We start from the raw sequence: 22,114 nt of genomic DNA, 5'->3' as shown, positions 1-22,114 counted from the left end.
TGATGCATATGACGATTATAACATAGTTTAAAATACAAAACCATCAGTTGTTCAAAAGCATAGAAAAATAAAAAAAAAAGTATTTCTTTTTCTTTCTGACATTTAATACAAAAAATGTACTTTAATTGGGATCTACACAAAAAGGCTCTACTTATGCGTTGAACTGTATTACGAAAAAAACCCCACAAGTTATTGGAACAGGGCGATTTACAATGGCTGGTTTCCAACTTGAGGAAAGGTAATGCTTGCTTTTATTAAGTTTCTTTTAATTATTTAAATACATGTCATTCGCATATTCCAGAGTCCAAACATTCAATTGAGTGCTTTCGATACGGACGTTACGGACGTGCTAATGTCAGGAGGACATCTCTCAAAGATATTACCATTAAAATTCTTCTTACATGTAGTTTATGCTCTATTTGTTCCCCCAAAAAGCGCCATTCTTAGTTTTTGTAACTTTACGAGAAAAAAATGTGGCTCATCGTGAAAATTTAATTTGAAACCTAAATTATGAGAAGATATGTTGTAAAGTTAAGTAAAATTTTCTTAAAATTATAGTACTTTTCTGTAGAAACTATTGATGCACGAGTTTATTTTGCAAGTATTAATATTAGTAAATGGAGGAAGCATGACCGATGTCAAATTTGAAGTCTGAAACCCTTAATCAAATATTCAGAACACCATAATTATACAATACTTCAGTCTTCTTTCTAAAAACAGCGAATGAACATTTTAGCATTGCATGATTCAGTTATTTCAGTGCAACTGATGAAAATATACATGTTGCAGTTATGAAAAATCAGTTTATCTGATATATTCTTTTTGCAAACAATTTCACGTTTAAAGCAGTATTTTTCCTTTACATTTGTAGGAGGAATCAATAACTATTGATATATAGAATTCGTTAAGATTTTGTCCATTAAAAGCCAAATTTCTATGTAGAGGCCAAAACAATTTTGCATTTTATCTCAAACTATACGCCTATATTATCAAACTTTAATTATAGTTCTTATACCTCATTATTAGGCCTAGAGCTGTTTTGTTGAAATTTATTTTGATCAAGATAATAATAAGATTTAACTTATCAGAGTTAAATCCATTTATCAAAGGGAAATCATATTTAGATTTCATCATATTAACATTTTATTTTATTATCAACTTGTAAATCTAGGCACGTATTTCACAACTATTATTCCCACAATAATCTGCGCCTCCTGGTATTAGCCTTACCATCGGCCTTAAATTTTGGGCTTTTAGCCAAACCCGTGACGTCATTTTGTACTTGCATCAGTCCTTCAAAAAATTCAAGAGTATACTATGCCAAAGAGGAAGGTTCGAGAGGCCCCGCCTGCACCACGTGCAAAGCCGCGCGACCGGAAGCGGGTCGCAACAGACAGCGCTGGCTCGGATGGTCCACAGCATTGTGTAAATCTGGTCGATCTATCTGGTCCCCAGCATAGTGCGAATCTGGTTGATTTCCCCACCTCACCTAACCTAAATAGGGAAACCATGTCGACCCAAAGGCAACCACCAGCGCTGAACAGGGAGCAGTTGGACGAGGTGACACGGGCAGTCATTGCCGCCATGTCTTGTAGAGCAGAGACCTCTCATCCCCAGAGTGAGATGACGCAGGATGCATCCGCAGAGTATCCAGGTACTGACATTCTACCTACACTAGCCATAAGTAACAATCAAAAGTCTCATGTGCAAAGTTACCATAATGACCTTGGGCACAATGTTTCCAATAACCTTAAGCTAAAAATAGCTAACGGCGAGTATGTTAACTTGGGCCTTTTAGTCGATCGCACTAATGAATCTGATCCTAATGACGATACAAAATACTTCTCTATGCAAGGTGGCAACATTACCTTGTCATCCAAATACAAACCCAAGGTTATTACAGATATTCAGGTATGGACTGATGCATTTCTGGTCTATGCCTCTATATATGTCCTAGCACACCCTGAGTGCAGTACAGCTTTATTCAAATATATGCATACTATCAGGCTAGCTGCTAGTCGTGCAAAAGATCTCAGCTGGAGAGATTATGACATCCAATTCCGTTTGAAAAAAGAATGTAATCCAAATATGTCATTTGCTGTTGTTGACCAAGAATTGTGGCTTTTATATATGTACAGCCCTCTGGCTGTTCAAGGGTCTGTGACACAAAACATCCCCCTTAGATGTTATGAATTCAATTATAAAGGTCAATGCAACAAAAGTGAAGCAGCAACCAGGCAAGTGTGCAGCCAGTGGTCCAAAGACCTGGAGAAGATAAGGCGTATTGATTAAGGTAGATATGTCAATACAAGCATGAGTGCATTTTGTGTTCTTTAAATCACCCCTATATCAAATGCAGACGCGGTTCAGGTTCTGATTCAACTTACAGGCCAAACAGCGTTTCAACATCCTGGCGCCCTCAGTTACCTAGAATGCAGTCAACCACGTCCACCTATGCTAGACCTGCCCTACCTCAGCGTCCCAGAGCCCCCCAAGCAACCCACCAATTTAGACCTTAGCAGCAATCTGTCTGGTAAACGGCTAATAATCCATACTGATAATGAAGCCTTAGTTTCAATTCTCAATTGTAATACCTCAAAGTCCAAAAGAGTCATGTATTTGCTTAGGCAATTAGTCTTGCAAGGTCTGATGCTTAATATTCAGTTCAAAGCTAAGCATATAGCAGGGATATACAATGTTAAAGCAGATTCAAGGCCAGTTTTCCAGGAGCAAACAGCCAGCCATCAGCAATTCCTGCATCATTTCTGCACATGATTTACAGCTTAGATCCCTGGAGCTTCTGAGTTATGCTTTGTCAAACAATACCCGCAAACTATATGATACTGCAGTAAATGCATTCCATTTGTTTTGTCGAGTCTATCAAAGTCGGCCAGTTTGGCCCCCATCTCAGTCAGATTTAGTCAATTTTGTGTCATATCTATCACTGCAGAAATTTTCAGCCAACACAATTAAAACATATGTTGCAGGTATTTCTTACCACTGTAAATTACATGGCTTCCCAGACAGGACCCAAGATTTTTTACTTAAAAAGGTTTTGCTGGGCCTGAGCCGCAGCAATCCCCACCATGACACTAGAAAACCAATTACCTTGCAGATTTTAACCACCATGGTCCAGACCCTCCCAAGCATCTGCCATTCATATTATGAATCCACACTTTTTACAACTATATTTGTTACAGCATTCTTTGGGTTTTTCAGAATGGGCGAGTTAGTACAAAACACAAAGCAGGATGTGGGGCATGCTATCCAAGTGCAAAATGTGTCATATTCACCACTGGACAACACAATTAAAATTGTACTTCATCACTAAAAGACTGATCAGGCGGGTAGGGGGGCTGCCATTCAACTTAAGTCTACACATAAGATTGTGTGTCCTGTGTCCTGTATTAGGTTATATTTACAGTTGAGGCCGAAGTGTAGGGGGTCATTGTTTTGTCATATTTCAGGAAGTCCGGTGACTAGATACCAGGTAGTATCAGTTTTCAACATGTTACTAGAGAAATTAGGTTTAGACACTAAGTTGTACAAGACACATTTATTCCGTATTGGTGCAGAGTATAATGCTTGGGCGTCAGGAGCAAGTCAGCAGTCTATTGCAATTGAGGGTAGATGGAAATCTGCTTGCTTGCTTAATTATATAAGACAGTAGCTCCTCTCAAAAATGTTAAGGTATTGAAGGTTACAACCTTCTCTCATGTTTTTATTTACATGTATGTAAATTTTTTTTAGATCATACAAGAATCTGGATTGTTGGGTCATCCATCATTAAACATGCGTTTTGTCATGCAAGAAAGTCTTGCCGGGGCACTGATTTACAGCTAGATAGACACAAGGCATCCATTTTCTGGCAGGGCAAAGGGGGCATGAGGTGGGGTCAACTTTACTCTAAGATTAAGACATTGCTTAAGGTAGAAGATCCACCTCATATTTTTGTCATACATTGCGGAGGCAATAATATCCCTATGCAAAACGGGGCTAAATCAATTGAACTGCGATTTAGTATTATCAAAACCTTGGAAAAACTTTCTAGACTGATGCCATCCACCACTTTAGTTTGGTCCCAGATTCTGCCCAGGGGTGTATGGAGGGGTGGGAGGAACCCAGTAGCTTTAGAAGAGGTTAGGAAGCGAACAAATAGGGCTGTTGCATCTGCACTTAAAAGGTTGGGTGGAAAATATATAAGATATCCAGAGCTGCGCATTGATAGCCCTGGTTTGTTTTCCACAGACAAGGTACCTCTTTCTGGCCTTGGCAATGATTTATTTCTGTACCGCTTGCAACAAGCACTACAAACATTCTTGTCCGACCCCACTGTGTTTGCGTCGCCTAGAGTAGGGGAAGAGGGGCCATGGCTGCGCTATGACTAATTGGGTCATAGTCACACTTGACAGTGACTTTATGTTGTTGGTATTTCACCTAGTCCACTGGGTCTCAGTCATGTTGACTTGAGAAATTAATATTTGTGTGTGTTTTTTCTTACTTGGTCAATTTGCAGGCCATATAACTATTAATGAACAGCATTGTTGTTACTTTATCATTTCAATCAAGGGCACTTTTTCACTCCTATAACAAGTAGTTGTCTTATACTTTTATGCCTTTGGGCATTAATATTCCCTGCCCTCGTGCTTTGATCTCGCTTTTTAATTTGTAATAGCTTAATGGTATATAATGATTAATCTCAACCTATAGCCCTCGTTCATGGGTGTAGCTCTACTGGTGGCGTAGACTATGCTGTGCATAGTCTCATGGCGGCATTCTGGCTTACCAGTAGTGCTTATGTCAACAATATTAATTGACAGTTATTTGCATTTGTATATATATTATGGACTAGGTGAGCAAGCAGTTGAGCATCTGTTCCCAGGGCTCAAGCTTTTGCTTTGCTTGTTTGTTAGGGATGCCCTATAAGGCAAGAATTGATGCCTGGCTCCCACATTTTTAAGCAGCCATGGCCAATCATCGCCAAATAAAACTTAAAATAAAATACTGTGTAGTTGTTTTTCATTGGGCGATTCCCCAAACTTGTTTTGTTTTCTGTATTTCGTCTTTGATAAATACAAATGAACTAACACATAATATAATATAAACGTTGATTCTTGTTACCGCTGAGCAGTATTTTGGCTGCTTTGAAGGGTATTTTGTCATTCAATGACAAATTGTTGGTTTTTATGCAAAAGTTTATTGTTGAAAAAAGCAAATATATATATAATAAATAAACATGTAGGAAATAATTATGTAAGAATAAATATGTAATGTAAGAGACTTTTTATCAGTTCAAAAATAATATATAGAGTAATAGAAATGTTCAAAAAAGGAGATATAATAAATATAAATCACACAAGCAAAAAAACTGAACAAAACGAATCATTTTCAAAAATATTTTTAACAAAAAATGAGCAAATGAACACAAATATTTTTGATACCTGACGACATGAACTCTATTGTTTCATTAAGTTACAACACTTTACAAAAAAAAACGAAAGAGGAAACATGTCACATTTATTGAAAGGAAATTAAAGGTCCAGATAAAGTTTAATAAACTAAAAAACTTTCAAATAAATTTTGTGGGAAAAACTATAAAAATGTTGCCATTTAAGATTTTTTCTTTGCGAGTCAACACTAAAAATGTCAAAATTAAAGCAGCGATTGGAATGTGTGATCTAATGTGGCCCCGATGTTACAATGTAGATGAACTGCTGGGACGACCAGTTTTTCATAATATGTACGGGGGTCTTGGTATAGGAAGGAGGAGGTGAGAAAGGTCTGTATATATCTTCGTACGTATCAATTGGCGGACATCCGTTTATAACAGGTTCGGTTTTGTAGCATAATGGATTACTTCTGAAAGAATAATGATATCACGTGATTTACTTTATTTCATTGAAAACTCACTGCACTGGTATAAAAATTTTAAATTCAACATAAAAAACAATAATTAAAAAAACCTCATCCTCCCCCCAAATAAATCGGCAAAGAAACAAAGTAAATTATAACTAACTTCAAAACAATTGGGACATATTAAGTTTTTAGAGATATTTTCAAAAAAATAAGATTTCATGCTATTGTTGTTGAAGCATTTGCAATGTTATGAATCTCTTTTTTTTGCTCTAAACTCTAACATCTGATCTAAAATGTGACATTACCAGCATTGTACATGTGGTAGTAGCATTGTACATGTGGTTGTTGTTGAATTGCAATCGTAGTAAGAGTCATCATAAACGATTAACTTTAAATCCTCCCCAAAGGTAGTGTTGTCATAAGACAGACTGATGTCAAATCCCAGTCCAATGGCATACTCTAGATCTGTCGATACGGCCCGCATCCTTCTTCTAGCACAGGAGGGGAGGACAACAGATATTAGATTAGGTGCCCTGTATTGTGCCGTTGTCTTCTCTGTGTTTATTACTGCACCCTTACCATGGATCGATATCTACATGTACACAAGAATCTACAAATTACGATTGCCAATGAAACAATTAAGTTCAATTTTGATAGTGAGAAACTCATTTTCTAAATGCAAACCAGTAATTACAAATGTTTCTGTATTAAATGTTAAGTGAGTTCTATAAATACCTTGTATTGCTGAAGTTTAACATAGATAGTAGTTTCTGAGAGAAAGTTTCCAACAATATTTGTCTTTCTGCACGGTCGAATTGATTGACGACATAATCCTTCTTCAGGAAGGGCGATGTTTTCTGGGGGTTTGTTGATGGGGTGAGAACAGTCAGCACCGATAAACCCAGTATCACACACACACTTTCCTGAAAATACACACAAGTTACATGTACATGTAACCAGAAAATCACACGAAATTGTGTTAAGTTCAAATCAAAACCCGAAATATTGTACAATTAATAATTATTTTTTTTTATAATGTACGTTAAAGTTCAATATAGTTTATATATCATCTAGAGATAATAGTATTTATGAAATAGGCCTACTCACAACAGTTTTAAATAACAGTTGGAGTATCAGGAAAATAATTGTCTTATTGAAATAAAGAGAAACTAGTGACCTTTATCTGTGCAATGTCCATGTTTGCTGCAGCTGTTGATGCAAATCACTGCGTTAAAGATCTCAACGACAGACTTTTCTTCACTGGAGTTGGACACGTAAAACTTTTCATATTTAGAAATACGTGTTAGACAGTAACTTTTGATGGCGTCAATCGTTCCAGCAACCCATTCGGTAGATGCAGAGTCCTTAAAAATATAATATTACTCTTATTATCAGTTTTGCTTGAAAATTACCAAATGTCTACTTCTATTTCGACACACCGTTCGTTCATCTTACTATATAATTTGACTTTTATTACTATAATGGTTACTAATATGATTGATGCTGTTGATTTAAACTGAAACTTTACGATTACTTAAGATATTGATCGTTTTTATCATTGATTACCCTAATATCTAATATGCAGGAAGAAATAGAATAGTTGACCATCTGTCGGATATCTATATGCTTTTCACACTCCAGTTTTACAGGGTCGTTGTTTATACTGTCTTCGCAAACTTTTATAGCATGGGATTCATTCCAACCGTTTATCCACGTAGGAATCTGCGAGATGATCATATATATTAAACATTTTCAATTTATGATTCATTTTCCCGAAGACCTTTTTTAAAAAAATATATCAACTAAATATTACAATGCAAATCCAATTTTTTTATTTATAGTTTTATGTTCTAAATAAAGAAGATGGGGGAATAAGATGGCGCAAATGCCCATTCGGTTAAGTAGTGAAATACAATTTTGAATTTATTTTTTCCCAATTAAATCTATTCAAATATATTATAATACAACTTTGCAAAAGCAAAATTTCTAATTACAGTCAGTTTTTATTATATTTAACAAAAAATAAGAAAAAAAAATATTGTCGGAAATTTTGGTGGCATTGAACACGTAACATAAAAACCCTAGACATATAAGGTTAGCTTATGCCAGGTACTTATAACCACTGAGCAATTTCAGACACGACAAAGTGGGCTATTTAAATATTATGTGTGACTAAGGCCACGAACTACCGGACTTGTATTATTTTTTCAAAACGTTCAATTGTTGGGATACAAAATGATATTTTTAATGTATAGTGGGTCATCTCTCCACGGTTTTGTGGATTGAAATCAGTTTGTTTTCCAATAGACCTTAAATAGATTATAAGAAAAATATGGAGCACAGACCCACTCTATAAAAGAAAATGCCTTGAAGTTCTAAAAAATGACAGTATTTGCAGGTTTTGATACGTATACGCCCGTTTGAGGCAACATATTCCAAGTATTGAACATACCTATGGGTTAAAAATCAATGATTCGTTAAATATATATTGTTTTAAATGATTTTTAAAAAAACCCATCAGATTTATTGATACTTTAATTTTTCAGTAGCCTGTCCGACCGCGTATGGGCATTTTACACGCCTTATCCACCCATCTTCTTTAACAAATGTTTTTGAACAGCCCAGATTTTACAATATATTAACATAAGTCAAATGTAAAAATTACTTGTGGGATATAACTAAAGCTGTACGACGGATCATATTTCAGTGGTTCGAAATCGATGACGTCATCAGAGTCGTATGCGCTTCTTCGGACACGTTTGCTTCTTTCACTAAAACCATTCTCAGACAAAGCTCGCCTTTTTCGTCCATTATTAGCGAACCTATTACATGTAGTTAAGAATGACGCTGTCGTCTGCTGTTGGGAACAGTCGACTAGACTTGTAGTGATATTGCAAACTGCAGCATGGTGGTCTGGTAAATCTTCAAGAAAACTACTGGAAGGCGATTCTGTTGCGCAGGAACAATATTTTTGCACGTCATGACCTGTATTTTCAAAAAATGGATTGGCACCAAACAGACTATTTGGCGAGACAGGGTCAATCCTAGAAAAGATTTATGAATATCCAAGGTTTGACTTACTTATAAAACATATGAAAATATTCATATACATGTACATAACGATAATGTGTAAGCTTCAAATTAGGTATACTTGTAACTTAATATGCCTCATTGAAAAAAAATTGCTAGATCATACAAAAACGCTTGATTCTATCCAGCTAGGTTTTATTCAGAGAAAGTATGGAATAAGGTTATATAGCCTGTGCCTGCTGCCTAATGCTTTTTAATAATAATATTGAAAAAAATTGTTTAAAAAAAATAAAGCTATTTCAAAAGAATTTGTGATACGCTCTACTAAAAGATCTTACTTCCATGTGTTGATAATGCTCTCAATGTCTTTCCATCCATCACTTGCAGGTGTTCTGCCATCAGGAGCTACAAAATCATCAGAGTCATCCCCATTTGCATTACCACAAATTCCTTCCATATTGCCAATATCAAAAACAGAGGGTATAATATGGAGATGTTGAATCCAGTCGCCAGATACATTGTACTTTACGGTGGTACCCGAAGGGAGGGTAATCTACAATAAATGAATTTAAAAACAAATCAAATACAAAGTATTCCGAAGCTAAAATGAGCGTTCTTTTTTTTAACAGCGATTGAAAAACAAGTTCTTTTACTTAATATATTAATATCTCAGTAATCGATTTACAATATACCACAGGAAAATATAAACTGTTTTTGTGATAACATTCATCACAAAGCGACAGGGAAATATAAAGTCATACTAGGTTTCCACTTAAAATAAACTGTTTCAAACATAATCTTTTAAACAACTTTAAGTAATTACCGATGTATACTTTTAAGAATAGTTATTTAGACATTTTGAAATCTGTTTATTTTTTCATTTATCTTAAACTATGGGGGCGATATTTCTTTCAGTTTCTCTTTCATGTCTTTTTAGTGATGTAATTTGATATCTAAAAAACCTATCATTTTGCATTGCATCTTTAGTAACATTCTGACTTCGGAGAAAAATTTAAGGGGCTAACGATTAAACAGAACAATAATTGATTAACCATCGTGATCATTTTATGTTAAATGGAAATTGTCAAAGTTTAATCAACAACAAAAAATCCGATTACAGGCTATGGGCACAATAGAAATAGAACTTACAACAGTGTAATCGTATTCGGTTGTTATTATCATGTGTTTGTCATCACATATTTCATAAATGGTGGAATGATGAGCAAGGAGACTAACAGTTTGGTACGAAACTTCATCACATGTACGGTACACATACAGGGAGTCTTCCACTCGGATTGCCACTCCACAAATACAAGCTGCACCAAGAGGGCATGTTGTGAATAAAGCATGTACCTACAGGTGAAATGCAATTTTCAGTATGTTAAAATACATTTGATAATACAACAGAGACACGACAAATCAACTCACCTCTACGTTTCTCTTTTTGTGGCGATAGAGAACAAACTCCCCTGCCGTGTATATATTGTGAAACCTATTATCAAACGTCCAAAATCGTGGATCTGTTCGGAGCATGCATATCCTGTTTGATATTGTATTGTCCACGTCGGAGATGTAAACCTGTATTTAAATGAACGAAAAAGAATGCAACTGTTAAGTTGAACTCAACTATGTCATCTAAAATAAATCACATTTTGTTCTTTATCTGTATTCGATATATTTTGGTTGCCAACCTTAATATCCGGTATTGTAACATTATCCCATGCTCCGGAAGGATCGTTGCCTTGGCCATTATGTCCGAGTCTGATATAAATTTCTCTATCTCTCTCGTTTATTAAGTTATCAATATTTCCTGTCACATTAAGGACTTTTGATTCATTCCATGTATTACTTGAGATTATGATGCCGCATTTGTTTTTGTTAAAGAGAAGAGCTTCGGTTGACTTAATATTCTGGCAGGTGTCAACAGCTGAAGATTGGTAATAATAAGGAGTCAGCATATATATTGCGGTTATGCAATTGCTTTCTAACTTAGTAAAAAGGCACCCAACTGGGTAGGTAACTTGAAATGGTATCGACATTGTCTGGCCTTCATCCAAATGGTAACTGAATGACTCTGGCTATTTAAATAAAAAGAACATTTTAAAATCAAGTAATACTTTTAAATATTTGTTTTCGTTGCCTTAATTTCTAATATCTATCTATCTATCTATCTATCTATCTATCTATCTATCTATCTATCTATCTATCTATCTAAATATAAGGGTGACAGAAGATTGCAGAGTCCCAATCGTTTGATTTTCCAACGGACTTTTTGATTATTCATGTAAAAATACAGAAATGTGTCTATTGGTATCAATATTTTTCACGTATAAATAGAAAGCTAGATCAAGTATCTTTACCTTGATTACATCGTGTGTGAATACCTAATAAATATTATTCATTTTGTGGTAAATATTCAATTTAAAGTTGATTACAATGGGCAAATAGACATGACCAAATCTTAAAGTTTTGCAACTACATGTCGCAATATCTTAGACAGTTTTTACTTAACTCGAACTCTTTTTTGATAGTGCGATGAAGAAAGTCCCGACCGATAAAATTTTGCCTAACGAAATTCTTAGCTCTGTAGAAACTGACAGGACTGAGTTCTACTCGCCCCGTATATCGATTGGTCGAAAACTTCATCAACCTATAAAAAATCATGGACTGCTCAAAATAATCATGATGATGTCAGACTCAAATTCCTAAAGAAGACGAATTGGCTGTTTCTTTTATCTAACGTACTGATGTACATAAGAAGAATTTAATCAATTTTACAAAGTTTTACTCTTTACGATCAATTCATTAATTTGTTTAAAGAAAGATGTAGATGTGAATAATAAAAGTTTCTTTGCTGGTAATGAAGGTAGCGATCATTGCACCAAAAAAAATTAAAAATAAAAAAAATACATAACCTCCTAACTGGGTTATGTATTTTTCTCTGTAATGTCGCAATCTTAAGGTTACCGTATTTAAAGCATAATGAAAGGATATTGAACAATTTTGAATCATTTCAAACTAGTTAAATATGTATTGCTAGATAACAATGAAAGTTAAATGAACCAAATTCACGTGACTGACAACATATAAGAAGCTGTAATTTTGCACCTTAATTTTTTTAAAGAGTTATCTCCCCTTGATGACAAAAAAAAATAATTTTATTAAAATATCTGCGGTAAATGATAAATTTTATGTCATATTTTAATAAAGAGAAAGTTTATGCATGTATTAACCAGTGAATTTTATGAATTTTAAGTTACTTTTTATAATTATTATATCTTAATAAATCATACGTTGCCCATAGACTTCAATGCAAAATTCAAGATGTAATTAGTTTGACCTATTCAAAATTTTGATAATCCCTTTGGTGGAGTATTTTTCTTAATAACATCTTCAAATTATATCATGATTAAGAATATCGGACCATTCATTATTAGGTACAAAATATGGTCGTTATACATCGAATACCTTAACATCCCGGATGGACGACCGAAGAAGCATTTTATTGTTTTAAAAAAATAATTCTTAATGTTCTCCGGAGCTTTCACTGGCTCTAATTTTCAAAAAAGTGGTATAAAATCATGATAAATACGTTATAGTTAATATCACATTAAACATTAGGCTTCAATATAACTAATACACGCATTTTAAACCTCAAAATAAGAAAATAAGAGATATAACCATCTTTTAAAATCATAAAAGCGTTGGAAAGAATGAGATCTACACGCGACTAAATATACTGAATACTATCTATAATTTATTTGTATTTGAAATTATTATGCTTGTACGTAACTGCATAATTAGTTTGCGTCAAATTTAGCAGATGAACAAGTGTAGTTGTGGACATATACTTGAAATACTTACAAATATGCCAGCCTGATAATCCCTGCTTGACATTTCGTTGCTTGGAGTTCCTCCTGAGGACGTACGGACTCGAACAGAACACCTCACCTGTAACGAAATACTCACTACTTATAATAATATGGTCACATCATTTATTCTTACACAGTACTACATGCATATATATTTACACACTATTAATTCTGTATGCACTATATTAACTCCAGTTCTTATGTTTAATATCAAATAGAATCAATGATAAAAAATAATTTTATTATTTTATATTTACGTCCATTAATTATGGTTCCCTCTATTTCTTACAGTAATTAATTCAGGAACCTAAAAAAAATCACGGACTACACAAAATTATCATGATGATGTCAGACTCCAATTCCTTTAGAAGACGATTTGTCTGTTTCTTTTATCTAACGTACTGATGTATTATTAAGTTAAACTTACTTACTTTTTACGATCAATTCATTAATATTTAATTGAATGATGCATATATGAATAATAAAAAAAAATCTTTGATGATTCATGCCGGTTATGAAAGTAGCGATCATTGCAGAAAAAAAATTGCATAACTAACGCGGGTTATGTATTTTCTGCATTGTCGCTACATTCATAACCCGCACGAATCACCAAAGAAAGCATTTTATTATATAAATATTAACATACCACCATGTTTAGATTGTATTGATGAACCCAGTGTTCCGGTAATAAACGGGTCGATGCTATATCTTCATAAAGCACATTTGTCGTTCTTCGTACTTCATCTTCGTTTATGTACCATGTTATATCAAAATAATACGGGCCCATACTTGGCTTATTAAATGTACACTCAAAATAAGATCTCTTTGTTGAACCAAGTCTCGGAATCTGTGAAGGTGTTTCTTCGAGATCTGCATCTACAACTGGAGAAACAGTGATTGCAGGCAGCATCTGGCATCCGGGCGTAAAACCATTTTCTGAACCTTGGCCATATGGACATCTTACTTGTTCACCTGAAAAGAATTGAGAAGGGGATGAGTAAAGAATTAAGGGAAATGTCAATTTGAAAAAAAATGTGCTTTTATATACAAGCAATAACTACTACAATCAGGATATTAATGAAGTCTCATTATTGAGTGCATAAAGGACTATATATGATAAGGGCCTAAAATGGCCCCCTAAAATGACCATCATTATTTTACTATCATTCTTTGTTTTCTTAGTACAGATATGTATGTGATGTGTTTACATAATATTCATTTTGGTTCAAGTGCCCACAATTTAGAACAATGACATTGTAAAGACAACCTTTTCCCGCCATTTTTGCATTTTTAGCGTAAAACAGCTTGTTTTCAAGCAGTTTTTCCTTCCGAAAACATAGAGCGCACTCTTGAACAAATAAAATATTTTAATCAGAGATGTATCTAGCCAAGACTAATAAGTGACAAAAAAATTTTCCTTGTTCAAGCATGCGCTCTATATTTCCCATTCGTAAATAGATAAGAAAAATGTCAATTTTTGGCTGATTTTGATTGAATTATAGAAATGGCGTCACTTCTGACGTCAGATACTGCCAGTGAGTGCAAATAGATCAAACAAATAGATGAAAAATATATGTTATATCAACTCTTCTAAAAAATTAGTTAACATTTCATTGTACCCGAAACACTTAAAAAATGGCGAATTAAGGGGGCCAAATTTAACTCTTATCATATATAGTTCTTTATTGATGAAACATGCATTGTATGAAAACTTCGGCGGAGAAATAAAGATATAGTGAAAACGTAAGGATCAGAATAGCTATAATATTAAATACAAAAAAAACTAAAAAGAATTTGATATAAAAGCGAAATGCTAGACATTTTACAAATACGTGTACATGTATATTTAGAATTGGTAGAACTCGGCCACATTACCTAGTATTAATACGAATTTTATCCATACTTCACAAAAAATTTCAAATACATTTAAAGCAGTTGTATTTATGTGCAGCGTAAAGGAATTTATACCATCCCGAGTATTTTTGTACCTTATATTGTGTTTTTTTTTAATTTATCTGGATTATCATAAAATGCTATTAATAAGTATTCGGTTTCTTTTTTAGTTTCCGAAATTTATTAAGCCACATACACTTATTTGTTTACTACTCGCCATTTAGTATTTTGAACAACCATGCTTTAATTTACAAAGGAAAATTGTTGATAAATTTTCATTACTTTTGGCATTTTTTGATAAATGCTATTTGCCAACACAATCTGTTTTAAGTTTTATATTTGCTAAAAACACAGCAGAGTAGACTCATGGAGAATTTGGGAGATGCAATATAAAAAGGATGGTATAACAACAAGAGGCCCAATGGGCCACATCGCTCACCTGAGCAACACTGGCTTTAAATGGGCGCTCAAAAGGATATTGTGCCATGTGGCCCCTCGGTAGATTAACCAAAAATGAATATCCGATTTTTCACTAATTTTTGCATATACTTAATCTTTGACATATCTACCTTCATGAATACCATTTTTACCGAAAATAAGATCATATGCAATATAAATAACTAAATTTTCAGTTCCAGTTCCCTTTATTTTAGCCCCCCCCCATCACTTTATAAAACGATTAAAATACATGAGAGCATAAAGGTACATTTTCTCCCTCCACTACTTGCTAGTTATTGTATTTTAAAAAAATTTATATGTGAAAGAAGAAAAGTGTACCTCAATGCACCAGAATGAATGCGCTCAATTCCTCAAATTAAAAACACTGAAAAATTTAATTGGCCTTCTCCATTATAGACGATAGTCATTTACCAGGCATGAATTCATTTCGTATGACCTTTCATATCCTTACTCACTTGATTGAAGAAATTAAACTTCACTGAAAATGCTGTCACATATGTTAAAGAGCTATAATTCAAATTAATGTATTGGCAGGCATGTCGCTCTATTGTACCTAGGCCCTTCCATTATTTTCATCTTTGTTTAATAAAAAACAACAAATGTGTACAAACAAAGATGATTTTCCATTGCAATAATTTTTTAAGAACACCGATAATGCTTTTATCCTCTTAATAATAATGTGTCTATAGTAATGTCTATGTAATAGGCCTATGGAAACTGTTTAAAAAGCATTGTTTCATTTACTTGTGTTCGAAAAACTATCAAAAATTTGTGTAAATTTTATGCAATTCATCGTTGAAGAAGGGGCAACAGAAAGTAATTACAGCATATCATCCTTTTAGCAAGACATTTCTATTGATCAACCAAAATTTCAGTGTCAATCGTAGAATCATAAGCAAGATTCATAGCTTGGTTTGAGTCATGTTTTTGTTCACATGAGTTTATTACATTCAACTTAAGAATTTAAAACTTGGTATTTCCTATTCAGCATAGCTGCATTTAAAATATAAACAAACTAAAGCATGACCTCAGCTTTGTGTACAAACATATAGTAGCATTGTGCGCAAAGCTCTGTATCTTGCTTATAACTCGAAGCTTGACTCTCAGGTTAGTAAAATTATAGGAATTTGTAAACAATTAAGACAAGAGAAAACTGCACTAAAACAAAGAGAAAACTCAATTTATTTTTCATCATATATATATACTTTAGTTATAAATTTCTAGCAGCGAGAATAATCTCCGTTTAGATTGAAATTGCTGAACATCTTAATAGAACATGTTGCATTAATCAACTATTACGTAGAGATAATACCGAATTACACGCACCGCCATAATTTGACCCCCCCCCCCCATGGTGGCCCCACCCTATCCCCTGAAATCATGGTTTGAAAAAAACTAGAATGAATCAACACTACCTGAGGATGCTTCCACACAAGTTACAGCTTTTCTGGCCAATTGGTTTTTGAGAAGAAAATTTTTTATTAAAGATTTTTCGCTATGTATTCCTATGTAAAATTCGACCCATCCACTGTGGCCGCACCCTACCCCGGGGATCATGGTTTGAACAAATTTGAATCTACACTACCTGAGAGTGCTTCCAAACAAGTTACAGCTTTTCTGGCCTACTGGTTTTTGTTGAGAATTTTTTTCTCTATGTATTCCTATGTAAAAATTTCGACCCCCCAATGTGGCCCCACCTTACCCCCGGGGATCGTGATTTGAAAAAAATTGAATCTACACTACCTGAAGATGCTTCCACAGTTCCAGCTTTTCTGGCTAACTGGTTTTTGCAAAGAAGATTTTAATGATTTTTCTCTATACATTTTATCTAAAAATTTGATCCCCCATTGGAGCCCCGTCGGGGATCATGGTTTGAACAAGCTTGAATCTACACTACTTGAGGATGCTTCCACACAAGTTACAGCATTTCTGGCCGATTGATTTTTGAGAAGATGTTTCTCTCTATATTTCACCTCAGGTGAGCTAACAATTATTTATGTTTCTGCTACATGTACACACACTTAGTATTTCCAATAGCAATATTAATCTCCGTTTAGACTGAATAGACGAGAAAATACTTACAATCAGCTATTACGCAAAGACCATTCCGTATTACCATTAGAATTTGTATTTTAGTTGTTAAAGTACCGTACCTGTTAATGTATCTTATTTTCCGCAAGTAACAGTCAGCTGTCTTACTTTCCGATGTCTATATTTGATTGATACGTAAAAATTACAAAATACAGGCGATAGTTCCCCTAAGTTATAAACCGTAATTCATGAAAACGAAACGAAAATCAAAACAAGCTAAAACCACCATTAAAAGTGAAAGTGTCAACGCATTAGAATATTTAATCTCAATTTACTTCACAAAATCGGCATCAATGTATCTTGCACGTTTCAAATATTCCTTTCACACGCAAACTGTTCCACAACAACCAAATTCATCTTTGTCAGATTGACCCATTTCTTATACGTTCAAAATGGCCGCTTCTTTGTTTCACTATCGCAATTTCTCGGGCCTTTCCGGCAGACTCGAAAAAACACCTCGAATGTATTACCTAGGCGTCCATGACAACCCCCCTTTTTAAAAAACCTGATATTAGATACAACATATTTTACGATCAGTGAAATGTAAGCTAGACTTCACTAAAGTAAATGATATACCCTAAAATATAACACAGAAACGACTTATAAGGCTGTCTAGCCAATACTTATTTCAATGGGAAGCGACTCCATTTTGTATAAAATTCTAACATCCGGTAATGTAAATACATTCGAGGTGTTTTTCCGAGCTTGCCGGAAAGGCCCGAGAAGATGCGATTGCTTTGTTTCAAAGAGGGTTTTGAGATATGGAATACCGAACCTGAAGTTAAACTGATTGACCCTCATTCTCTCTGTCTTATTATCATTTTCGTAAATTACTCAAATTTGAAACAGAATTAGCCCTAAACTACGTTGAATTTGACTCAGTAGTTCTTGAGAAGAAGATTTTTAAAAATGCACCCCCCTTTTTCTACAGTTTCGAGGTTTTCTCAGCTTTGAATAAAGATATGTCTTTCATTTCTGCAATTTATATTTGCCTTACCATAAGGATGCTTTGTGCCAAATTTAGTTGAAATTGGATAAGTGGTTTTAGAGAAGAAGTTTAAAATGTAAAAAAGTTTACAGACGGACAGGCGGACGGATGGACGGACGGACAGACGGACGACGGACAAAATGCGATCAGAATAGCTCACTTGAGCTTTCAGCTCAGGTGAGCTAAAAATCAAAGTACTGAAAGTACTGATAGACGGAGGCATCATTTTGGAGAAAATCAAACTAATGACAATTATGATTTTTTTTATTTTAGAAAAAACATCGCGCTTACCGCTTATCATGTTAGAATATTCGCGAAGCGGTCTAATATTATGGTAATTTAAGGTCGCAAGGATATTTTCCAGGTGGACATCATAGTTAGGTAGATAATATTTAAATAATTAGTGTTGTTCTCTTATTTTAACCTTTTAAGCTTGTTATATTACTACATAAAGGTGTTTATTCTTTACAAAAAAGGAAGTAGGAAATTATTTTGCATCACAAAACAACATGGGAAACTGTACATGATATTAAAGGCATACAACTCGAACTTGAAAAATACAATGCAAACTATTTACATGTATGTACTCGTTTCTTTCCTTGTGTATATTTAGTTTAAGGAGGCTGGGGGTCCAAAAAATGTATCCAAATCCTTTCACCAAACTTGCAGAAATGTTTCATATAATCTTAATTTACATTTTAATATGAAATACCACATCACAATCACCGTTAATTATATCATTTTTTGCATCTGAAGAAATTGAACATTATGTAAAAAAAAAAAAATTATAAAAAAAATATATGAAATATGAATAAAGGCAAAAAACATACCAATAACATAGCAAAAAATTTACACAATAAAAAAAACTTAACATTATTTGTCATAAAGAAAAATATCACAATTTTACCAAAAATATATGTCATACAAATGGAAATATGTAAAACAAAAAAAAAGTAGCCACAAGATTATTTCCAAATTTTAACATAATAATAATCAATACATGTGTAAAGATTAAATCCTTGGTTTACCATCAATTGACTTTTTAAAAAATGCTTCAATACCATCATATCCATTTCTTTCTAAAGACAATTTCAGTATGATGTAAGAGTTATAGAACAATAAAGTGAAAATCTTTTTTGTATAGAAATTAAAACGCTTTAAAATGGCAGCCACCCCTCAGCCTCGTTAAGTCGATATAATAATTATTTTCTGTGTATAGTGATTTACAAACCCAAGGTAGAAAACGACATGTATCCACACCTGTTCAAGACAAAAGATAACCTCTACATTGCAAACAACTTCGTCTAACCGTACAACACCCCCCCCCCCCTTTTCTATCTTACAGAAGGGGTTTCTTGATTAATGAGTGTCATCTCTCTCTCTCTCTCTCTCTCTCTCTCTCTCTCTCTCTCTCTCTCTCTCTCTCTCTCTCTCTCTCTCTCTCTCTCTCGTTGATACTATGGTCACAATAAACACATGAACTTAATTTTGCTATTTATTTTGAATTTGCAGAGAAATCAAGATCAGTTAGTTGGTACCAGTTTTAATGATATATACATGTATTATGGCTATTGTTTGCATCTTAAAAAAGATTTTTTGCTATTTCTATCTATTTTTTTTTCACGCGCGACACTATTATCAGCTTGTAAAAACACACTGACTTCCCAAATCACTTGCAAGGGGGGGGGGGGGTGCAGCTGTAAAGAAATATACTTCTCCGCGGGAGATTAATTGATAAAACGCGAACGATATACGACAGAGACAAAGAAGCACACCATGTTTATTCATTGACTCTCATAATTATTCATTATTTCGTCCACCGCTAGATGGTGCTTAAGGAATCCTCATTATTTGACGTCACGGGCAAGACAATCACAACATACGGAGGCTGTTATACAGCCTCCGTCTAATTAATCATGTTTAGACTTACCAAAGCAGTAGCCGCTTGCGAGGTTGGGTGTTTTTCGTAAATAGTAGACATTGTAAGTACCACAGTTTCTTATCTTAATGGGTATCGTTGATTCACAGGATCTTGTGAGACCAACAACACAGGCAGTCCTATCAACAGTGTCCTCACCCTGGAGTGGCAGAGATCCTTTGAATTGAATCAAATTTAAGTGATAAAAATGGAATAAGATTTTTGTCTGAATCTAAATAGTGCTCTTACATGTAAGAACAAAAATATGTCATATTATGCACGCAATTAAAAGTACTACTGCGACATGCTCAGAATGATGAATTGTAAAAGATACAAGCATTGGAAAACTTCGAACAAATATATCAACAATGACCTTACCGTCAAGCCAAACAGGATAGAGGGTCCCACACATGGCTAATGATGGTGCACTTGTAACCATATCGTTTCCTGCTCCACTTTGGAATCGGTACCATCCCTCAGATAAAAAGCTGTCGGAAATCGCCACATCTGTCCCAGTCAGTTGGTAACTAGACGATCTCTTGTACTGGTTTGATTGTAACTTATAATTTGTGCATTGACCTGAACAAAAATGGCATACTTGCAATGCTTTTCAATTTAAATATTATTTTTCTATTGGAACCGATCATGGAGTCTTTTTCTTATAGATTCCTTTTATACAACTAATGTTGCTTAAGTTAAGTATTTCTAAAAATTATCATTTTTCATTTTAAAGTAATACACAATTTTACTAAAATTCATTCTAAAAAAAATTACCTGTTACAAACGCCACAGATACAATCATTGGTACTAATTTAGAATAGAGAAATTCTAACCACATTTTTGGTATTTATTCCAATTTGCTACCTAAGTGAAGCAATGATGTTTTGTTATTTGCATTGTATTTATAGTTAATTATTTTTTCTTCCTAAATTGTGAATGAACCAATCGGCCAAGTTCTTCCGCTTCATTCACATTCCGTTATGCTTTGCATGCTGTTAAAAAAAGTCATTAAATATCAAATAAATGTTCACATGAAAAAGAAGTTGGAAACTTTCCAAAATGTTCATTAGTATGGCATGGGACACCTGTCGATATGATTGTGAATAAAAAATTCATTTGAATGAGAATACTTTTAACGTTTCAGAATTTTCAAATTTTACAATATTAGATAAAAAATCTTTTGGAAAAATAAGAATTATAAAAGCCCCAGAGAAATTCGAACCTATGACTTTCAATTTTAAAATTGCCCAACTCAATTTTGAACTTTATATTTGCGGAACATGTGTTTCCGATGAAATACTTAGGATGGAAAAGCGTTAGTCCGTGCAGTTTTACCGCTAATTACAGTTACTGTAGTTTGCAGCCAGGTCACAAATATAAGTTTACAAATTATTTGTTGTTTTAATCAAAGTTTACTAATTATTATATCAATTCTTATTTGTTATAGCATGTAAGTCATTTCTATGATACCGTAGTATTTACATCTTAAATGAAGTTTTTATAATTCTTGATAAAGTTGCAGAGTATTGTAACGAGTGAACACATGTAATAATTATTTGTGTATTGCATTAATGTTAAACATTTATAGTATTTTCTATGTTGCGGAACATGCTTTTTGGGTAATGATATATGTACTGATATTTTTTCCTTTCTTAAATATTGTAGCTTCTTACCATACACGTACGCACGCACGAATAAAGTGGATAAGAAAAGTGCTCATTGTGTTTTGAGTTAACTATGCAAAAGGCAGAATATGTTTTGGATAGTCATTGTCTATTTACAAATGCAAGAGTAAATTGCTTTTGTCACAGGCATGGTTGAAGCAGGACTTAACAAAAAGGCCTGGAAAAAGGTTGCCAAAGATAGTGCAAATAACTTGTTGTTCTAAATGAGTCAATATTATCCTGTAAACATTTTTGTCGCATTATTTTTATTAGATTTGAACCAGATACCTATCTTTTTTGCTAGTATTTTCACTTTAACAGTAGTTAAACTTAAACAATTTTT

At 33.8% G+C, this 22,114-nt stretch overlaps 3 protein-coding genes across 3 annotated transcripts; 1 reads left to right on the top strand and 2 right to left on the bottom strand.

The window, feature by feature from the left end:
• The first annotated feature begins 1,072 nt into the window (after positions 1-1,072).
• LOC105337879 (uncharacterized) lies at positions 1,073-5,002 on the top strand. Its single transcript, XM_066088921.1, has 2 exons — positions 1,073-1,654; positions 3,751-5,002. Exons 1-2 carry the CDS (start codon positions 1,318-1,320, stop codon positions 4,386-4,388), a joined length of 975 nt encoding a protein of 324 aa, XP_065944993.1. The 5' UTR covers positions 1,073-1,317; the 3' UTR covers positions 4,389-5,002.
• A 353-nt stretch (positions 5,003-5,355) lies between these two features.
• LOC136276474 (uncharacterized) lies at positions 5,356-10,204 on the bottom strand. Its single transcript, XM_066088546.1, has 8 exons — positions 10,036-10,204; positions 9,225-9,439; positions 8,522-8,900; positions 7,423-7,578; positions 7,034-7,220; positions 6,592-6,779; positions 6,162-6,448; positions 5,356-5,859 (listed from the first exon to the last, which is right to left on the bottom strand). Coding segments are annotated over exons 1-8 (1,446 nt in total). The 5' UTR covers positions 10,069-10,204; the 3' UTR covers positions 5,356-5,858.
• An 86-nt stretch (positions 10,205-10,290) lies between these two features.
• LOC136276620 (von Willebrand factor D and EGF domain-containing protein-like) lies at positions 10,291-20,969 on the bottom strand. The gene is made up of 7 exons (XM_066089095.1): positions 20,882-20,969; positions 20,486-20,686; positions 20,120-20,284; positions 13,405-13,730; positions 12,751-12,837; positions 10,578-10,964; positions 10,291-10,464 (listed from the first exon to the last, which is right to left on the bottom strand). The coding sequence occupies exons 1-7, from the start codon at positions 20,943-20,945 to the stop codon at positions 10,306-10,308; spliced, it is 1,389 nt and encodes a 462-aa protein (XP_065945167.1). The 5' UTR covers positions 20,946-20,969; the 3' UTR covers positions 10,291-10,305.
• Positions 20,970-22,114: the final 1,145 nt, after the last annotated feature.

This window comes from Magallana gigas, chromosome 6 (assembly GCF_963853765.1).
Source record: "Magallana gigas chromosome 6, xbMagGiga1.1, whole genome shotgun sequence".
NCBI lineage: Eukaryota > Metazoa > Mollusca > Bivalvia > Ostreida > Ostreidae > Magallana > Magallana gigas.
Note: the sequence above shows the minus strand (reverse complement) of the source record. Positions and strands in the feature narration are given on the sequence as shown.

Coding starts and splice junctions, on each gene's coding strand:
- LOC105337879 (XM_066088921.1), top strand. CDS start 1,318: ATGCCAAAGAGGAAGGTTCGAGAGGCCCCGCCTGCACCACGTGCAAAG. Junction 1,655..3,750: donor TGCATCCGCAGAGTATCCAG/GTACTGACATTC, acceptor AATTTTTTTTAG/ATCATACAAGAATCTGGATT.
- LOC136276474 (XM_066088546.1), bottom strand. CDS start 10,068: ATGATAATAACAACCGAATACGATTACACTGTT. Junction 6,780..7,033: donor TGGACATTGCACAGATAAAG/GTCACTAGTTTC, acceptor GTGTATTTTCAG/GAAAGTGTGTGTGTGATACT. Junction 6,449..6,591: donor TTAAACTTCAGCAATACAAG/GTATTTATAGAA, acceptor GTGTACATGTAG/ATATCGATCCATGGTAAGGG.
- LOC136276620 (XM_066089095.1), bottom strand. CDS start 20,945: ATGTGGTTAGAATTTCTCTATTCTAAATTAGTACCAATGATTGTATCT. Junction 20,687..20,881: donor ATCTGTGGCGTTTGTAACAG/GTAATTTTTTTT, acceptor ATTTTTGTTCAG/GTCAATGCACAAATTATAAG. Junction 12,838..13,404: donor AATACAATCTAAACATGGTG/GTATGTTAATAT, acceptor ATTTCGTTACAG/GTGAGGTGTTCTGTTCGAGT.